The sequence below is a fragment of the Schistocerca cancellata genome, chromosome 1 (assembly GCF_023864275.1).
Source record: "Schistocerca cancellata isolate TAMUIC-IGC-003103 chromosome 1, iqSchCanc2.1, whole genome shotgun sequence".
NCBI classification, from domain to species: Eukaryota; Metazoa; Arthropoda; class Insecta; order Orthoptera; family Acrididae; genus Schistocerca; species Schistocerca cancellata.
The window spans coordinates 256,611,226-256,633,310 of NC_064626.1; the positions used below are offsets into that span (position 1 = coordinate 256,611,226).

Below are 22,085 nucleotides of genomic sequence, written 5' to 3' on the forward strand. Positions count from 1 at the left end.
ACTTATACTTGGACAATATTGGTCTTGAAAACATATGGCGTTCATAAGCATAGAACCAAGTAGCTAGTACCATGGTTCCTCCAGATTATTGGAGTAATTGAGACAAATGAGAGCACTTGTGAACCCAGTTAATTATTTTTATAGACACTTTAGGCCAAGGGAAATGTGGTGACCATATATTCCACAGCTATCAACAAGATTGTGCAATATAGGATCCTCCAACAGTGTAGCAGGAAGGTAAGCTGGAGCTTAACATTCTGTCAGCATTATGATCGTTAGACGTGAAACTCAATCTCAGTTTGATAAGGATAAAAAAAGAAAATTGAACATGGGCTATTCAGATGAGCTGTCCTGTCATTTACGTTCATTCATTGTGTTCTGTAAATATAATCATGAAGGAGAGCCTTCATAGATGTGAAGTGAATTGTGAATCAGGATGTTTACTTTGACACTCTCCATCACCAAGCATTGCCCTTTCTTCTACACCTTCGTAATGAGCATGCTGTAGACACTCGTGTCGCCAAAGATGATAACAGGGGTGTCAATAGGGCAGCATTCATGTGTTCCTGGTGTTAAGTATTCCCATGTACACTTTCACACTCTGTCTGGCCCACTAAATGCTCAATCTTAATCACATACAAAATGTCTGGGACTGTTTGAAATGATACCTGAAGCATAGCAGTCAACATCCCTGCAGTTTGATGGACCTACAGGCTCAATCACCAATGAGTGGATTCACATGGATATGGCATACCTGAAGAAACCTGTGTTCTCTCTTCCTCATCCAGTTGAGGCCATAGTCAAGGTTAGAGGCAGTGTTTCACAGTGACAATGTGATCTCTCCTGAGGGATGTGCAATTTTTTATATGTACAGGGTGACAATTATAGGACTGTAGGAAATAAAATCATCATAACTTGTGAACTTTTGCATTAGCACAGTCAAACTGCATGGTTGGCTGGAGAGCATCAGAATTAGTATGCACATGCACATGTGCCTTCTTGTTGTTGGCCATTTGCACATGAAAATGTCACGGTACAGCATGCCTGAGTGTATAGTGTGTTGTGATTTGAGAATTTCTGTGTAAATTCTAGAACCACTCATCCTTCTACCATCTCGAACACACGGTATTCTGAATATGAGTGTGGGATGGTAGAATCATACCTACTGCATGTCACATGTTTAAAATCAGTCATGGGAAGAAAGTAGACGCAGCGGTCGGACGCCAGCGACAAGAACCTGTTGGGCAATCCATATATGTTTTAGTGAGTATGTAAGGAAGAACCACAGAGATATATGCAGCTCTATGCTTATTGTGTCATTGACTATTGTTATTAAAACAAGAACAGTTGAAAAAGTACTCTTGTGTACTCTTAATGCAACCTTGTTAGAGGCAAGGCTCATTTTATGATTCATGTTAAGAAAGGTCATGGTATCCAAGCCAACTTTCTTTTAACTGTAATTCAATTTGTTTCTAAGATCCAACTGTATGAGAGACTTGCAGGAAGTTACATATTCATGTGGAAAGTGACATTTTTATTGTGCATGGAGGTCAAATACATCATTAGTTGACAAAAAGTAAAGTTTGTATGTCTGCTTATTTCATAAGTAGAAAGAGTCTAAAAATTCCTGTACCTAGCATTATTTGATGGAGAAGAAGCCAAGAGGGTTTCCAGCAGCCGGCTATTCAGTAAAGAAGAGTGGCTGCAAATTCCAAGTAAGTCACCTCGTAAAGAAGTGGAAGGTGGTTTGGGGGAATAAGCCAATATAACCCAGATCCGCACTCACACTTTAAGTTGTCAGAACATTAGAATGTTGCAACCTGTGTGAAAGGATCAAGAAAACAGGAATTTTAAGTCAAAAATGAGAGAAGAAGCTGTTATATGTTGCCATAGCAACCAAACATAATAAGACAAGGGAATTACTCCGAGACATTGGAATATGTCCAAGTATTCAGTGGAGCAAAATTTAAATGGAAAGCATTGAAGAAATGAAAAATTCACAACAATAAAAATAGTAAAGAAGATTTTGATGTATTTGTCTAAGAAGAATTACGCATAGAATGCTTCAGCTAAGAAGAGCCAGTGTGGGGAGTATACAGCTCGCACATACATCGCGGGGACACAGACATGGAAACCAAAATACATCTGACGCCTCTGGCACCAGCTGCTGTTCACCGTTACTGACCTGCCTCCACATCCGCTCACCTATGCAACGAGAATTCTACACTGGGTGAGCGTGAAACAAAACTTGATTACTTTAGTATGAAGTGGTACAAGATACTGTTGAGTGAACTGTTATTGTGTAATTATCATAACTGAAGTTAGTTTTAAATGCTTACAAGAGCTAAGGCATATAAAGGTATGGAAAATATACAACAGGTTGGGGGAACTCAAGACCCAGCTATGGCCATGAAGATTAGCAAAGAAGTGCCTCACTGGGCTGAGTTGATGAATTTAATCAAAGCTAAAAGTCTTAAGTTAAACTCATTAAATTCTCAATTAAATACTCAAATGACAAATTTAGGTTTGTTAAATGCCAAAGTCAACTCTCAAAGCAAGAAATTTTGTAATCCATGTGAAGGCATGGGTGCCTTGAAGACTGAATTCAACGCCATAAGTAATAAAGTAGAGAATTTAAAAGTAGATTTAAAGAACGAGTTAACAAATTCTTTGACCACTCATATAAATCATATGTTTTCTGACCTTAGTCAGAAACAGAATGACACTTTTCAAGATTTATTGAAAATATTGGAACTTGACATTGAGAACAAATATAGTAATGTAGAATCAGAACTTGCTGAATAGTTAGGGTCTTTTGAAAATGTGCACAATATTAAATATAATGGTGTAAGACAGGGAATGAATACTTTAAAAGAGAGTGTAGATAAGTATAATGAATTAATGCCAATTATTCAATCACAAATTACTGGTGTCAAAACATGGGTAGATAATGTAGAAAGGAATTTCAAAGAGAAAATAGCTAACTCTGATATAAATGTAATTAGTCTGGAGGAACAATTTGGAGAAATTATGAATCGGAAGGTTACCGAGAGAATAACATCTGGGAACGTTTCGTTTATTCCTTCTTCCAAACTTAATGACACCAGGAAGGGTATGGAACACCTGTGGAAAGAAATTATTTATTTATTTAATAAATTGCAGCCAAATAGCCATATACAGTTACTTTGCTTAACATTTTACATTTACATTTTACAGTTTTGCATATTCATTTATAGATTTCACTCTTTTACTGCACTGTTCTATGTTATATCATTCACAGACTTTGTTACACAGTTCACACTCACTTGTTGTGGTTGGGTCATGATAATTTTTGTTTTTGCAAGTTAGACGCTGAAAGCCGTGAATAGGTAATCTAGTTATGGCATGTCACAGTTCGAAGTTTGGTGCTATCCATGAGCGGTTCGTCATTGTTCGGTGCCATAGAACTCCTGTCATACTTATCTCGTTTATCCTCCATGATCTTCAGTTGATTTCTGGAAGCCTTGGTGTGCGGCATCATATATCGAAGTTTGATGTCTTCGATTAGAAATGTCTCTCTTGCTAGCAGATACACTATTCTAGATCTTGTTGTCTTTGAGAGACTTAGTGCTCTTTTTAGATAAGTCGATTTTACCTTTTCTAGTGTTTCTAGATTTTTTTCTGTCAGGTGGTCCCGTATAACCTCCATCCCGTGGGCCAGGATTGGCAAGATTTTTGCGTTGAATAATTTCATGGCCGTTTCTAGACTGAGTAGGCAGATGTTTTTGATGTTCTGTATTGCTCTTATTGCTTGGGCTGCATGTTCTGTTGTATGTTTTGTGAAGCATTTGGCTGTTGGTTGCAATGTCACCCCTAGGTATTTAAAGTCTGATGAGATTTTTATTTTTTATCCTCTGATGTTGATTTCTTGGGTGTTTCGCCTCCTCCCAGTGATTTTCTGCAGCTTCTGTATTTCTGTTGATCCTCCAGCTATGTCATCTGTGTATGCTTATATGTATACATCTTTGTTTTCTCCAATTCGCAGTACTTCTTCAGTGGCAAGAATGTACAGCAAAGGGCTCATTGGGTCACCATGTAAGACTCCGTTAGATTGCAAAATGAGGTTCACAAAAGAAAGGTTGTCTGATATTGTGATTAAGTTGTATTCGAGGATTGACTTGATTATACTTGCCTATACGCTATCTTCACCCATTGTGTTTTAGTTTTCAGACTATAAGATCTCTTTCCAGTGAGCCAAAGGCTTTGGTCTATGAACACTGTGTAGAACATTTGTTTCTTTTGTAGTGCTTCGTCAATGTTGTTTAGAAGAAGTCTGACTGCCGCAAGTGTTGATCTTCCAGATCTGAAGCCCATTTGTGGTTTTGGGAGGTGACTGTCCACACAGGCTTTGATTTTTTGTGTAATTATCTTTGAAAACATCTTGAACTGAGTATATTCTAGGGCTATGCCCCTGTACTTGTTTGTGTGCTTTGGTTCTCCTCTACCTATGTAGAGAACTTTTATTATTGAGTGTCTCCATTGGGTCGCAGTTCTTCCAAGTACCAGGCATTTGTTCATTAGTTTGATCCATACGTGTTGGAGAGTGTCTGTCACATCTTATATATGTTCATTATATATATTATCAGGTCCTGCTGCTTTTTTTTCTTCAGTGTTTTTATTACTTCTTCTACATCTTCTTCATTTAGAGGATCCCATACATTGTCTTTTTCCTGTGGAGAGAAATTAAGCTTAGCCAAGACAAAGTATAAAAAAGGGTAACTTCACCTAAGGTTGTGTTAACTAGTGAAACAGTGACTGATTTGCAATGGGGAACTAATTCAGGGTTATCTAGACAATTCCCTAAATTTAAGCTAGACGGAGATGTACATCCGACCCATTTCTTAAAAAGATTTAACCAAGCTTTGCGAGAAAATTGGGAAGATTCCAAAAAGATCAAATTTGCTGTGGGATACCTTCTAGGGGAAGCTTCAAAATAGGGAACAGTAAATATTGAGAATTTTTTATCTTGGGGAGACTTTCAAAAGAAATTTAAATAGAAGTACTGGTCTGTCAGTGCTCGAGAAAAGTTAATATCAGATCTATGGGACCAAAATATTATATTAATACTGGGGGTGCTATAAGGAAATATTTTGATCATCATTTAACACAAGGGGGGGGGGGGGGGGGGGGGGAATGGGAGATACAGTGTAAAGGATGTAAAATTGTATATCCCCCAGGGACATTAAAATTCTAAGTTAATGGGCAGAGTAACAACCGTTGGATTCCGAGTTGTTTTCGGTGTTTTTTCCTGCATCGAATTTCTTGAAAATCTAGAACTATTCTGTAATCTTATTGCTTAGAAAACAGGATGTGACTATGAAATTGGAGAACAACTTAAGAGAATCACAGAAAAAAGTGATATCTAGACGAAATAAACTAATTAGAGCATTATATTTGTGGAAAATATAATAAGATGTAACTAGCTGAACAACTGTTATACAGTAGTGTATAGATTTTCTATTTTGTGTAGAGTATTTTATACCTTTTATGAGATGTGATATAGATGGGAGGTTTTGTATACATTTTGAAAGGGGTGGGTATTATAGCTAAAAGCATGATTTACAAGAACAGATAAATCATGATTAACACAAAACTCACATCACACCTTTCGAACAACCCTCACAACTTTTGAACAACCCTCACAAACAAGCGTGCCTGATGTTTCATCATTTGCTGTTTCCATAGGGTTCCTAGAATTTCCTTTGGGGACCTCAAAGGGTAAAGGTGGGACAAGTCCGTTTCGTAGGAGACGATTTAACACCAAACCTCCTCCGGTGTCTCACTCAAGTACCTGAGGGGTAGGGATCCTAGGGAAGGGGGGCTATCTTCTTTCTCTTCTTCGATCCTAGCATCTAGATCTATTTTTTCCTTTCTTACTTCTCATTTGAGGACCTGTCAATTTTTTCCTTCTTTCCAAATTCACAAACTTCTATCACTGAAGACTTTCCTTATTTCCGTGGTTACTAAAAACCTAAATCGTATCTTTAGATAAAAAGACCGAAGAATCAGACTACACAAACACACATCCACATATACCCAAATATACACTTCTACACAAAAATTAAATCACAGAAGAGGAAGCCAGTTACGATGAGAGAACCGCCAGGTGTTGTAGGGAAAATGTGTGTACATATGGAAATATGCGCACATATATAGGAAGCTATGACAGTACTACATCAGATATACATAAGAAGAGGTGCACATACATAAAGAACAACTATAAAGCAGTAATGAGGAATGGATAAGTAAGAGAGAGGTGTCAGCAAAGAAAAAAAAAGTAGGAGTAGAATTAGTCATGTTGATCATTAAGAAATATCAGAATAACAAGTATTCTGATGAACTGAAGGATAGTGGGACGTAAATAGTATATGTAGACATAGTATCTATTGAAAATATAGATGTTGATAAGTAGAGGAGGACTCTAGGGAGTAAATGATATATTAAGGAATGAATGTGAAGTTTAAAATAGATTTATATCTATACCAGAAGATACTTAATTTACTTAATTATGGTATACATGAAAATATGTACTAGGGTAATGAACTGCGAGGCCTACTTAGAAAGGATAAGAGAAATGTATCCGGCATTCACTAAGTATAAAGGGCAGGCATACCTAGCATTATTTGATGGAGAAGAAGCCAAGAGGGTTTCCAGCAGCCGGCTATTCAGTAAAGAAGAGTGGCTGCAAATTCCAAGTAAGTCACCTCGTAAAGAAGTGAAAGGTGGTTTGGGGGAACAAGCCGATATAACCCAGTTCCACACTCACACTTTAAGTCGTCAGAACATTAGAAGTGCTTGTGAAGGCCTACCATGCGAGCAATAACAGGCTAACTGCAGCTCAAAGGAAGTCTGTGACTGAATTCAAGCTGAAGACAAATGGTCCACGTGTACTCAAAATCAAGAATTTGTTTTGCAAGTTTGAGAGAACAGATAGTGTTCATGAATACAGTGTTGGCAACGTTGGTTGTCCAAAAAGCGTGAAAATGCCTGAAAACATTGAAAAGATATGCACTGTGTTTCAAACCAGCCCCAGGAAATAGATCAGGTGAGCTATACAACAGGTGGGAATCAACCACGAGACACTGTGACAAATTGTTGTTGAAGAACTGCATCTCTTCCCGTACAAAGTTCAAACACATCACCCATTAAGCCCCAGGGCCATGGAACAGTGGTTGCATTTCACCAACACTATTGTCCGTAGAATTGATGAACAGGACTTTGATTTGAATATGGTTCGGTTTAGCGATGAAGCTCGCTTTTACTTGGATGGGTTCATCAATAAGCAAAATTGGCACATTTGGGGAACTGAGAATCCACATTTCACAATCAAGAAGTCTCTTCACCCTCAATGGGTGACTGTGTGGTGTGCAATGTCCAGTCACAGAATAATTGGTGCAATATTCCTTGATGGCAAAGTGACTACTGAATATTATGTGAAGGTTTTGGAAGTTGATTTCATTCCCGTTATCCAAAGTGACCCTGGTTTTACAAGATGTGGTTCACACAAGATGGAGCTCAACCACATCAAAGTAGGAGAGTGTCTGTTGTCCTGGAGGAGCACTTTGGGCTCTGGGGCCTGGGCTACCCAAAGGCCACTAGCATGGGCATCAATTGGCCTCCATATTCTCCGGATCTGAACACATGCGACTGCTTTATGTGGGGCTATATTAAAGACAAGGTGTACAGCAATAACCCCAAAACCATTGCTGATCAGAAAACAGCTGCTCAGGAGGTCATTGATAGCATCGACTTTCAGACACTTCAGCAGGCCATGCAGAATTTCACTGTTCATCTGCGCCATGTCATCACCAATGACAGCAGGCATATCAAACACGTCATAACCTAAATCCTAATATCTGTAGTGTCCTTTACATAATAAACTGTGTGCACACTGTAGTTTGTAACTAATTTACATTTTTTTGTTTTCCATATATTTCAATAATTGTCATCCTCTATATAAGAGAGCAGCTACTTTGAAAAAAAAAAAAAAAAAAGGCCACTGTTCCACCTCTTCAACTATTCTGCTGCTATTTTTATCACATCTTCTAACAAAAGCATTTTCAGGGATTGTGTTTATCAGTTTTTGTAGATTGTAGATGCTGTTCAGTTTATTCTGCTGTTTTTTCATGGCAGCTCAGTAGTAATTGCTTTATTTCCTTTTGCACTGAATTTGAAAGTGATTTATTTGGGAGGGTAGTTATTTTCTTTGGATTAAATGCTTTACATTTCAATTTATTAGCACTGAAATAAGGTGCAGTTAATTGAGTATGCGTACATAGTGAAAGTGTTCAGTTGCTGATTGATGAGGTGTTTTGGTTTGAAGCACATATTATATTTCTTTGTAGTGTATTGAAGTTTGGATTTGATTATTGCCATTGTTATAATAAAAATTATTATCATTATTGTTGTTATTATTTTGCAGTCATCGGCTGAGCAACTGTTTCACACATATGGCAAGCCATTTGTAGCGCTGCATCCACTGAGCTTTTTCAGTCATCATCCTGATGTGTTACAACTACAAGACTCTGATGTTATGGGTGGTGATTCAAGGACTCCCTTCTCTACAAAGCATCAGATGCTGTGTTACTTGTATGTTATTATCACATTTTCAAAATCTTTTATTTATTTATTTTTATTTAAACAAACAAGACTTTTGTGAGAATCTCAAGTATAAAGCAAAAACCATGAAAACTTAAGATGTGAAAATAGTTACGAGAATTATTTCATTCAGGTAAAACCCTACTGTTTATTACTGTGGGTTGTACCAAAAAATAATGTGGCTCATAGTTTGAAAGAAATGGCCTCTACAACATTATTTTCTTTCTGCAGTGGCTTTTTAACTTCAATCCAAGCATTTCCAATGGCATGAGGAGAATAAATATGAATAATACAAAATACACTCAAAATGGTAATGAATGTCCAGAACTGGCAGGAAGTGTAGGGCAAAGTATTGCATCAACAATTGTCATGGGTATGCTTTTTTTATATATCTCTCTTCAAAACAATACCTTTGTGAATGTCCCCCAAATAAATCTTTCAGGTAGGCCACAACCAGAAAACACACAGTTCAAATGATTAGAGTGACCACACATTTAAAAGTTAATGGGTAAAAATTCAGTTCTCATCATACATGTTACAGAGAAGCTTTTATACCAGACAGTATTTGCTGGACTCTCATCTTGGATGAAAAATGGCTCTTTTCTCTTGGGTATCATTTGATGGTAGAGCATATCACAGCAAAGTTGACAAATAATGCAGTTCTTAGGACCTTAAACATCAACCTCTCCCAAGAACAATGGACAGAAAATGAAATTGTTTATACTGCTACACTAAAATGACCATCCAAATGAATGTCATGCTTAAGACAAAAGATTGAGATTCCCAGACTTGCTAGTTTTGTGCGTCACTTGACTTCTAAGAAAAAGTGTTTCAGTGCCTTAGACTCTAAGACTTAGAGGGTAGTCCAAGACCAGGTGTCATCAAGATCAAACATTGTTAAGAAACTAAGAGCAAAGTCAACACCCATGTTTCACTGCGAAAATAAAGATTAACTCAAGAAGCAAACTCAAGGCTGTGGCTAAGTTATTCTCCACAATATCTGTCTGCAAGGAGGAGTTTGGGGAATTAGTGTAGAGGAATCGACAAAGCACGAGTTGGGCTGCGTAGCTCAGCTAGTAAGAGTATTTACCTATGAAAAACAAGGATCTGGGTTTGAGACCCATTCCATCATAAGGTATTAATCTCTTGAGATACTGGAAGCAAACAGTAGGCTGTGGATTAGCAATTTTTTGAGTAACACTTTCTCCAAGGTACACAGGTGAGCCTCAGAAGTTGGAAAGTAGAAGAGAGGAAATCACAAATGGAGTCTCTGAAGTTGGGTATGATTCATCCATGGACAAGTCAAATGATAAGTGTATGGTTGTGAAAGGCTACAACCATTGCATCCATGACAATCATGTAAGGATTGCTCAAAGACTTCTCTCATCTGTCCTATCCTCATAAAAATATATAGTCCATGTGAGCTATCTGTTTTCATTGTATTATAGTGACAAATACTGTATCACTTTGAGATGCTCTCTGGATTAATAGATAAATAAATGAACAATGGAAAATCTAGGTTGTAATATCAACAATGTAAGGAAAAAATAGATCACTACTTACCGTAAAGATAACATGTTAAGTTTCAGACAGGCACAGTTAAAAGACACTTACACATTAGCTTTCAGCCACAGTCTTTGTCAGAAAAAGAAGGAGAAACACACACATTCATTTACACAAGCAAGTGCACCTCATGCACACTTGACTGCCATCTCCAGCAGCCCAGACCAGACTGCAGCTTTTATGTAGAGTGGAAGCAGCAGTCTGAAGGATATCCTTACAACACATTCCTCACTCCTAAAATTATTCTGGCCTCAATTTACGGTAACATATTGTCCCCACAACCTCCACCCAACAGTTTCCACCCCCTCTGTCCTACCACCTTCTCCTTATTCTCATCTCCCACACTCTTGTGTGTGCCACCTCTGCCAATGCACCCACCCATCTTTCCCCACTCCTCTCCTTTTTCGCTCCATTGCCCCCCCCCCCCCACCCTCCCCCCTCGCCATCTCCCTGCCCCACAGCTTCCTGACGCTGTGCCTGGTGGTGGCACTCTGCCAGACAGTGTTCCTCTCCTCCCGCCCATACATGGCTATCCCTGTCCCTTGCCCTTTCCGGGTATGCTTGCTTGTGTGAATGAATGTGTTTGTTTTTCTTTTTCTTTTTCTGATAGAGCCTGTGACCAAAAGCTAATGTGTAAGTGTCTTTTAATTGTGCTTGTCTGCAACTTAATGTGTCGTCTTTAGAGTTAGTAGCAATCTATCTTTTCCTTACAATGTAAATAAAATAGTACATGAACTCTTTGTGTTTACTGCAGTGGTCCTGTCCCCAATTGTCATGAAATGGTTTGCTCCCTGTTTGTGTCATGTGTGGTGGCAACAAGCCTTGCCCCTCATGAGAGATCCATTAGATGGTCTGCTGATACTGATATTGGTCCTGCTTGGCTGGTGGCAGAAGTTGTGGGAGGGACCAACATGACTGTAGCTAATTTTGATGGCATTTGAAGACACCTTCTTTGAATACCTATGTGTGGCTTCCATCTTTGCTGATGACTCATCCTGGTGATCTCCCAGATATACATGCCCACACCAGAGTGTCAGATCAGAATCAGAGAGCTCTGTGGCCCTGGGATTGCACTGGCTGTGGATGTAGGAGGTGCACAAATGTTCGTCGTTGTCTTGCATGGTTTATCTCAGCAGAATTCTCCATTCATTGATGAGGCTGCTCCGGCTGCCATACCCACCCTTGGGCAGCTTAGCAGACATGGACATGGGGCAAATGGCTATTGCATGGGAAATCTTTCAGCTGTGCCATGGCATACACAATTATACTCCACTGACTGAGCCCACACAGGAAAGGGTGGCCAAGCAGCTCACACATGCGTAGAATGCTTGCAAGAGGGCTGTCTGGCCGGTAGCCTGTACTACCTCCCATGCTCACAAGCATGATGAGGGGTGGGAGGGAGTGTGGGAGTGCTGGAGTGTTGTTGCCGTGTGAGACAGTGTTGGGACAGCCATTGCTAAGGGATTTAGTACTGCCTCCATTGAAACTTCCACAGCTGCATTTGATCAATGGCTGCTTCAATTATTTTCATTCCATTTACTCTGCCTCCCCATTGCTCACCTGCATTTACTAACTCTTCCGTGGCTAAAATTTTGATAAGAAACCCAGTGGTCACTTAGGTGGTTTAGAATGTACAGAGTGTCTCAAAATAATGTATCACCCTTTGAAACTTAATTCCTCTGTCATCAGATTAAATAAAAATAATGTTTTGTGGGAAATAATTCAGAATTCAGTGAAAAACCAAGCCATTTTACTATTTGTTGCAGATTGGATATAAATTTGGCATTATTATTTGAAAAATGGAAGTGGTTGCTAGAATGTTACTGGAAAACAGAGAATGTGAGTGAGGTTCAGCATTCGAGAGTTGGATTTGGAACACTGCCACATTCATTGTTAACAATTACAAAAATCCAAGACAAGTTTGAATGGTGCATGATGTAAATAAAAGACAAAGCAGAAGAATTAGATATTCAACAGAAAATGAAAGTGTTGACGCAGTGATTCAGGCATTCACATGACCCCGAAAAAGTGTGTGTGGGTACGTTCTCATGAGAATGAGATCAGCAAAACCAGTTTTCATAGAATTTTGCAGAGATACACAGGATACCTGCATGTTCTGATACTTCTCCATGCTCTGAATGAAGGTGATCCGGATAGGCAAATTGAATTTTGTGAGTGGTTCATCAACGTGTGTTAGGAAGAAGAACATTTCCAAGATCTCATTCTTTGTTTAGATGAAGTGACCTTTAAACTTAATGGAACAATTAACCACCATAATTACATGTCCTGGTCTAATGAAAATCCATATGTAACTGAAGAAAGGCATGTCAGTCATCCAGGAGTGGTCTGTCTTGTAAAAGATTGATTGGCCATACTTGTTTGAAACTGACACAGGTGATTTTTATATAGAAAAGATTGACATTACAACTCCATGTCTTGCCAACATTTTTGACAATGACAATTATTATTTTCAGCAAGGTGGGGCACATCACTCTGGTCCAAGTCTTTGTCGACAATGTGTTGCAGTGGAAGGTATTCATTTTGAGCATATCCTGTGTAAGTTACACGTTAATATATATGGCTCAAAAACTTTTCCCTACTGTCTGCTGTAATTAAAATGATAATTAGTTTCAAAGAGTGTACACATTATTTTGGGACACCCTCTACTCTGGCTGTATACAAAAAGCTGGAGAGTGCATCTACCACCAGCAAATGTGGCATGCATGAATGGTGTAGTAATATCTACCTTGTTACATTAAATGTATTGTCTGATGCTCTGCTCTTTTGTGACAACTGCAGATAATCATTTCTATGGCAGCCATAATTGTCAGCCTGTAAACATGTTAGTGTGCTAGCTGTTTCATTTGCCTTGTTTCTGAGTGGCTTCTACATAACAAACTGAGGACATAATGTTGCAGAACCTAGGGAATGGCCACCTGCTGCTGTGTTTGTTAAGTCAGTGTCAGCACCCTGCCAACCCTAGAGAGCTGATGCTATTGGGCAAAGAATGTTTGCAGTAAAGGTTCCATTATAGTGTAGTTTGTCCACCTGCGAGAGATCAAAAGAGGCCACCTTCACTACAGCATAATACTTGCTGGCGGCTTGTACAATGGTATGTTGCATGTACTGAAAACTATTTATAACCTTCTGCAGTTCACAAGTGCTAAATCCATTTGGAAACAGCACAGAAGCAGATCTAACAGCACTTAGGGTGGATCAGATACCAGTTATTTCCCAGAGGTAGAGCTAGATACCACATGGACTCTCAAAAGGACTTAGGTAATTTTATATTTCCTGGAGTGTAACAAGAACAGTTAACCATAATTCATGTTTAAAATGAAGATCTCTAATATTTTAGATCAATGCCACAATTATTTGATACTTTGCGCTGAGGGTTCTAAGTATGGGGATTGTCTTGGCTACTCTGTCATTTGCCCCATTAGTGTTCCAAAAATCCTGATACCAAACAATTTTACCATGCAGTTTTGTGGGTGTTGGAGCAGATGAGATGCATCAAAGTACTAAATTCTTTATGTGCTCTGATTTCCCATGCAATATATGTGCCCTGAATAGAAACTTGTCCAGGCCATCCAGAAAGCCCTCTTACACCTGCAAAATGAAGTGAAATTGATGTTCTGAGGTTATCAGGAAATGTGAAAATCTGGAACATCAAACTGGAAAATGTGAGTCCAAGTTGGTATATGCAGAATCTCCAATGCCAAATTATAATATCCCCATATTGACACTTGGTTCCTCCTGTGAAAAGAGAACCAATTGGCACATGGTGTATGTAGTGTGTGAAGATCAGTACACCATACACAGTACAGTTCACCTAGTTTGCAAATGAGAGGGCAATCCACAGTTGGGACTTCTCCTCTGTTTCTAATGAGACCAATGAAATTGTTATACAGTCAAAGGAGTTAAGATAACAGCTCTACTTATAATCCAGGTGTTGATCACTTGCTACATTCATAAACTAGATAAAACTTTGGGAAAAAAGTTATGAAGTTTCTGCACTAATAATTATCATTTGGGTGGGAAAAAAGTCATTATTGTTAGCAAAATTTCATCATCAAAGTGGATGGAAGTCAAAATATCATTAATTTCTATTTTCCTTATGAAACAAACAAAGAAATCTTACAAAACACCGGACATTCTGCAGATGTAATATAACTGTCATACAAACCAATGTACTGAAGAGTTATGCAGTAAGAAAATACTGCAAAATGATTATATGAGAGTATGAAATTCAGAAAACACCATTTTAGCAGTGTCATTCTGTCAATACTTGGCCACTAGAAGAGATTATTATAAACTCTGCTCGAATCCTATGATGTTGCTTCAACCATGTTCTCCATATCTTCCAATTTTTTGAAATTCACTTGAATAGCCCCAAAAAGGTAACAAAGAGAACTATTTGTTGACAGTTACTAGGCCCTTGTGTTATGAAACGTATCCATGTATTTGCTATGCATATAACTATGTCTAGTGTTTGACTTGTAATGGTATTCACTAGTACTTCGTACGTGTTCCTCGGAAAGGGGGGGGGACCTTTTTACCAATACAAATGTTGTACTTACACTTTTAAAATGTGCAGAAAAGTATTAAAATAACATTTTCAGAAGGTCACAGTACTGGAAACTCTATGAATCAAGCACCAACTATATCTATATGTTTACGCTGCAGTTCACACTTAAGTGTTTGGCAGAGGGTTTGTAAGCCATTTTCAGACTTTTTTCTACCATTCCACTCTGGATTAACAAGTGGGAAAAATTTGTACCTGAATCTTTCTGTGTGGGCTTTGACTTCCTTATGTTATCATGATGGTCAGGAATGTTCATTTGCACTAATTCCACAACTAAAGGAATGTTTTTGTTGTAGATTTTCCATCAATAACAAAAATCCAGAATGTATGGGAATTCAAATTTTATCACATGAAACTTAACACATGATTGCATATATCTTCATGCTCTTCTTACAAGCAGTCATATTTCTTGGGTTCTTTTCTTTATTGTACCAAAATCTCAGACATTGCTAAGAAAGGAATAATTTCTAGTGAGTAAGTAATGCATTATTTTGTAGAAGTGCCCACAGCTGGTTAGAACAAATCAAATTTGAACCATTGTGCTGTTGTTGTGTTGTACAGGATAGCCAACAGAAAAAAGGTTAGAGATAAAAATTCATGTCTGTATTTGAAGACCGTTCTACAAACTTTATTGCATCTTTTGTTTGCTTCACCTTCATAATACAAAAATAACCCAGATTTTTTTGTCTTTAAGTTGCTGACACAGAAGTAACTGACCCGTAATGGACATACTTCAGTGTCTTATATGGAAATTTTTGGTGATGGAAGATTCTCCAGGAAGTTAAACATGAGACAGACACTGTCATTACAATCTCAGCACAATTCAGTTATGTGCCTCAGTGTCTGGTTTGGTGTTCTGCTCTTTTTGTGTACTTGAGATGAATACACTAAGCAGATTCAGAAGGATGTAGGTTGCAGTAAGTACTGTGAGATGAAGAAGCTTGCACAGGATAGAGTAGCATGGAGAGCTGCATCAAACCAGTCTCAGGACTAAAGACAACAACAACAACATAGTTCTTGTTCAACTACCTCTTTTTCCAGAGAGTTGCAATGAAAGATCTACACATTCTGTAAGTTGTTCCTAATGTTTCATGCAGGTATCATCTTGGATTTGACCAAATTTCAAATTAAGATTTTTGTTAAAATAATGGAAGTAAAACTCATGTTTCACATTTGAGTCCAAATACAAGAGAAGAAAAATTGAATGCATTTTCTTCAAATATATGTATTTCTTGTCTGGAAACAGTGGCAGTTGAGATTATTTGGAAGTGTTTCAATATGGCTGTGAATCTGACAACGGGTTTCTGGCTTATTTAATTTTTCTTAGGCTGTTTCCCTCACTTATCCTGTGAACTACTCCTTCTAACAGTGGCAGCAGCAGCAGGTCTGTCAACTGCCACATCCTGTTTTCTGTTACACCAGCAGTGATGTAAATGCTACTTTGCATACAAAATGAAACAATGGAAAATCCATTGAATAACAACAATATGGAAAGGATAGATTGCTACTCACCATACAGAAAATGTGTTGAGTTGCAGACAGGTACATTGAAGAAGAATGCTAGAAATATGTTAGTTTTCGGAGAAGGTCCTCCTGTAGAAGTAGAAAACACATACACATTCACACAAGCACAACTGTGTGCACATGACCTTTGTCTCCTGGAGTCAGTTGCAGTCGGGTCTTGGTGCCTGAAGACAGTGGCCATGTGTTTGTGAGTTGTAATGGTGTGAATGTGTGTGGATTTTCTACTTTGAAGGAGGAGTGTTCTTTTGCATTGTGTCTGTCTGTGACTCAGGACCTTCTTTGTGTGATGAATAGCAGTCTACACTTTCCATATTGTTGCTACTTTTCATACATTAATTTTTTACTATTAATCAAAAATATATTTTGTTTATATTTTTCACTTCTTCTGAGGTGAATTTTCAACACTAATTTCACTGGAACTGATTATGAAATATTCCCACACAATACAGATTCTGAACTAAACTACAGAGTCTTTGAAAGTTGACAGTGAGCACATCCTATGTTAATACCAAACACACTACTACAATATTGAATATTGTACCATAGTATTGTGATGCCTTTCACTTGCTGGACCAGAAGCCACATGAGCCGCTGACTTATATTGCTACTGCACTCATTGCAGTTTTCTGTGGATCTTAGTGATGAGGTTGCTATCAACAATTCTGTTATTCTGCTGAATATTTAAATTGATTAATGGAGCTGTCTTTTGTCCCAAAAAGTAAGCCTCTTACTGTGTCGGAAAACCTGAGCCCATCGTTAGTGCTGAGCTGCACCTGCACCTGGCTTAAAGCTACAGTTTCACGATTGAACGTAAGAAGTATGGAACTATCAAGTGGATATGAAGTTAGTGACTAAGTTTTTATGCCACAAAGTTGTACCACATATGTCAACTTAGCATTCTACTTCGAAAGTGTATAGTTGCTAGTAAACAACTGTTCTGCCAGTGTTTGAAAAAGGGTACAGGGAAGCTTGCTGCTACAGATGTGGACCTTCTGTGTGACTGTCTCTCATAACAGTGCTGTGAACTGTTTATTAGTCCACATTCCAGAGAACACTACCTCTGATATTATTTATAAAATAGTATTGTACTAATTTTCATAGCTTAGTGTGCTTACATTTGGGTTCTATCTTGAGCTAAATACATTAATTTTTCTTTCACCTGTTAAATCATGTAAGGGTCACATGAATAAAATCACGATCATCGCTAATTACAAATTATACATTTATGTGTCTGTATAATATGTAGGTAAGTGGGAGGTGCTTAGTTTATTTCAAATAATTGTTTGAAGATCCATCAACATGCACATCTCTTCTGAGGAGGTAGTAAACAGTAACCTTGATGGAACAAAGAACTGATAACTGCATTTCTTCTTTCAATTGTCATGTTGTATTCAGTATTGAATTAAGGTTATTTAATATATCTTGCATCTAAGAAGCTAAATGTTGAGAGAAAAAATAATTGGGCAGTTACTAATTTCAAAGCTGATTTGCAGGTCTTTGTTGGAGACAACAAAACCTTACTTGGTGACATGTATGAGGATGCCTACACTCCCAACATTGCTTTTATTTGCCCAAACCATTGACACAACTGGCAAATTTTCCAGGTATGTTAAATGAGTATTTTATTGTGCTGTATATTATTCTTTAAATTTGTGTATTGTAACAAATTGCGCATGCAGCATCTGCCTCCTAAAATATATGAGTGTGAGTTCCAGAAACTAAATTTTCAGATGAACTTACTATTTATGATAGTAAAAAATACTATTGCAGCTCCCACTCTCTTCCTAACCATGGTAAACAACAATGGATATACAGCAAAACATTACAGAGGCAAGGGATGAAAAAATTAGGGATCAAACCAATCAAGAGACTGATAATTTAAAAAAGAGTCAGCAATGAGACAATGCAGTGCCTGCCTTCTACCTGGTTGCATTACACCTGTTTTCTGCTCTATCTTTGATAACTTTCATGCTACTTAAAATTTCTTCTTCTTGAAATGATACTGGGAAATCCTGCTTGGAATTAAAAAACTGTATAGTTGAGACATTGAGTGATTGGCAGTTAGATAAACAAGATTTGAATCATTGCTAAGCATTTGACACTGTTCTACCTCATACTTAATTGGCTAACAAAAATATGCTCATGGCTGAGTTATTCTGGCGAGCTGAATTGGAAACAACTGGAATGAGGTGCAATAATGATGAAGCCTTCAGCTGTGTGTAGTAGTTTTTATTTATTTACAAATGACTTCAGTGTTACAGTTAAGCACCTTCATGTCCATAGGTACAACAAACATGTTGTTCAACTTATTATACAAAAATACAGTACTAAAACAGTGAAGACATCAACTACAGTCAGTGTGTCTAGTGTAACTATTTTTTTTCTTTTTCCTTCAGCCACTGAATCATTATTTGCTTTCCTTGTAAATTATATACACCATGAAGGAACTTTATTTCGTGTTCTTTAATATTCTATGAGGGCTGCTCAGAAAGTATGGAACATTTTGGGGGGGGGGGGGGGGGGACCTAAGTACAAGAAGTACATTTTATTATATACATCTGAAAAAGCGACTGACATACTACTTTTCCACACAGTCACCAAACACATTGAGGCTCTTATCATAGCAGTGGACAAGCTTTGAAAGACCTTCGTCATAAAATTCTGCCGCCTGAGAATTCAGCCAGTGAGTCACACCTACCTGGAGTTCCGTGTCGTCATTGAAGCGCTGCGTTGCAAGTCAGTTCTTCATATTGGGAAACAAGTGGAAGTCGCTTGGCGCAAGATCGGGGCTGTGAGGTGGATGAAGGAAAATTTCCCATTTGAATGAATTAAGGAGTTCTTTAGTGCAGTTTGCCATGTGAGGTCAGGCATTGTCGTGCAAAAACAAAATTTTGGAAATCAGCTTTCCTCAGAATTTGTTGGAAAAGAAAGCGAAAGCTCCGTTATTGTGAAGCGATGGTTTTAATTAATCGTTTCAGCAACTTTAGCGATAAGATTATCAGTCACAATGCTCGGGTGTCCACTCTTCTCTTCATCATGAACGTTGATTCAGCCATTTTTAAACCAAATGCACCATTTCCGGATGGAACATTCGCTCATTACGTTGTTTCCATACACTTCGCACAGTTCACGATAAATTTCTATAAGTTTTAGGTTTTTTGCCAACAAAAACCGTATCACAGACCGCACGTCACAATTGGCAGGATTTTCGATTGCAGCGCACATTTCAAATTCGAATATCGGAAAAACCAGATGTGCAGAGACATTCCTGCTGCCATGGATGGATGCCGACTGAACTGCCGAGGAAGCACATACCAAAACATACGCAATCGGCATGCACCTAGCAGCATCAGACAGAAGTGTTCCCTACTTCCTGAATAGTCCTTGTAGTAGAACTACCCTTGACTGTTTATGTGGGCAGTGTTCTCAATGCACGTCTACCTGCACACAACCACATCAGAGTTGAACAGCATGTTTGCTGTACCTGTGACCTGAAGGTAGTGAATTGTACCACCAAAAGTGGTGGTAAATAAATAAAAATAAATACACAGCTGAAGGCATCATCATTATTGCACATAAACATAGCAACCAATGTCCCTACACCTGTCAGAAGATGGATGTATATAAACTGGAATAAGGGGTTGTCTGGTGGACTGGATGAGAGGATTGAAGAGAGATGGCAGCAAGAGAGACTGATGGCTGGGAAAAGATGCAGTAGGAGAATGGCATACAAATGTGAGCTGGTTTGTCCACAGTGGCACGAGCAGGAGAATTTGCATGTGGCACACAATGAATTGGAAGCATGAGTTGGAGGAATTTAGGGTGGGTGGTGGCGTTGTATGTAGACAGAGAACCAAGAAAGAGGGAGGCTGTACACCCCCTCAGTTACCAGCTTCTCTGAACTATGTAGGTGAAAACTGTCTCTACAACACATCCTTCATCCAACATACATCCTAGCCCCAATCCCTGTCCTATATTCACCTATGTCCCCATGCCTCCCATTTCACCAAAACTATTCTCGCCTTGTACCATCTCTCACCATCTGTTCTATCTCCCCCATCCCCCCAATCCAATTGTTATCTTCAGCATGTGCCACACACAGCTGTTGCCTGAGCAAGAGGGGAGGGGGTAGGACCTTCAAGTTACTGATAGCACATATTTTTATCCCATTCTCTTGCTGCCTCTCCCTTACAGCCATCAATCTCGCAGTTCTTGAACCCCCTATTTCCTAACGCTCCTCCTTTTTCTTCTCCCTCACTTCACCTGACACAGCCCTCAATTTAGTCATGATCCAGTGCTCAGTGATATAGCTGGTAGGCAAATGCAGCCATTTATTTGTGTGGTTTGTTTTATTACTCAGTTAGATCTGAAGATGAACATTGCTGAAAAGCTTAGCAACTATTTCAGTCTTATCTGTGTGCTTCTCAGTTGCTCAACATGTCAAATGTATGTTATTTATTACCTTATAGTATATAGTACATCATCATCTGGTGGCTTCTGGAGCATAGAAATAGATGTATTTGGAATCCAATTCAGTGTAAAGGCATCCTCTATGATATCCAGTGTATTAGTCTTCAGCGGTACACATTCACTGTGCTTCTGATTTTTTTCTGATGTCATCTATCCAAATTGCATTAGGTCATCATTTTAGTCTTTTCCTGTTTCATGAAACCCAGCAAGGAATTTCCTTGGCCAGTCTTTCATATGCCCACCTGGCTACATGTTGTACCCTGCACCCACAATGCATCTCTCCATTTCTCACTGAGAAACCCTCAGTTTTGAATAATTTTCACAATAGAAGCCCGTGTTTCACTGCCATAGATCAAAGCTGGTAATACACACTGATTGTAAACTTTCCATTTCAGACACACCAGAATCTTCATTTTGAAAACTATTTGTTCACCAACACTCCACCCATTTTTACTTTTCTGTTATGTCATTTTGCTATCCATTCGCTCTTTCTATAATTTCATTGTTAATTTGTACAATTTTCTTTTCAGTGTGTTCATTACATATTATTTTTGTCTCATTATAGATTATCTTTAGGCCTACTTTCAAACTTTATTGAGATCTCTTGTTAGTTGTTGAAGTTTATCTGAAGTAGATGAAAACAGCACATTTTAATCAGCAGGGTCAAGTAATTTCAATTAACATAGTTAGTTAATTAGTTGCATGTTCCATGGATAATAATTGCGGCCTCTCACTGTGATGTGGAACACACCACTTTTACATTTCTAGTACATATAGTCTAGTTGCCCTTTACCAGTAGTATGGAAGAAAACTTGGGAAATGTGAGACTGAGCTTGGGTTAGCAGAAGAATGGGCTAACATCAGAGATGCAATGCTGGAAAATTTAGAGAAAGAAGTAGTAAAAGCAAAGAAAAGGAGGAATAAAAAGGAATTGATGACCCAGAATGTATTAGGTAAAATGAATGAGCTGATAAAATGGAAATGTGACTCTTCAAAAGATGCAAGAAAATAAAATAGAAAACTGAACAGTGGCTGATGATGTAGAGGTAGTCTTAGAAGATGAACAAGAATGTGACAAAAATCACTGGGAACCAATAACAGAAAAATGAGAGGTGGGGAAAGGATCTTTGGGGAAGGAAAGTGATGGGCCGAGATCATACCATCTGAGGCAACGAAGGCTTTAGGGAATGAAGCTATAGCTAGAATTACAAATCTGATCAATAATACAAATATAAGATGCAGGTATCTAGCCGCCTTAAGTTCATAATGGTTCCCTTACCAAAGAAATGCAATGCCAGTTAATGCA

The 22,085-nt window shown here is 38.3% G+C and overlaps 1 protein-coding gene across 2 annotated transcripts in view; it reads left to right on the forward strand.

Annotated features, from left to right (window-relative positions):
* LOC126170733 (probable ATP-dependent RNA helicase DHX34) overlaps positions 1-22,085 on the forward strand; it is a 220,975-nt gene that overhangs the window by 150,222 nt on the left and 48,668 nt on the right. For both annotated transcript variants that reach the window (XM_049920748.1, XM_049920749.1), the window contains exons 14-15: positions 8,462-8,628; positions 17,803-17,913. In XM_049920748.1, coding sequence (XP_049776705.1) covers positions 8,462-8,628; positions 17,803-17,913 — 278 coding nt within the window. The remainder of the gene's footprint in view (positions 1-8,461; positions 8,629-17,802; positions 17,914-22,085) is intronic.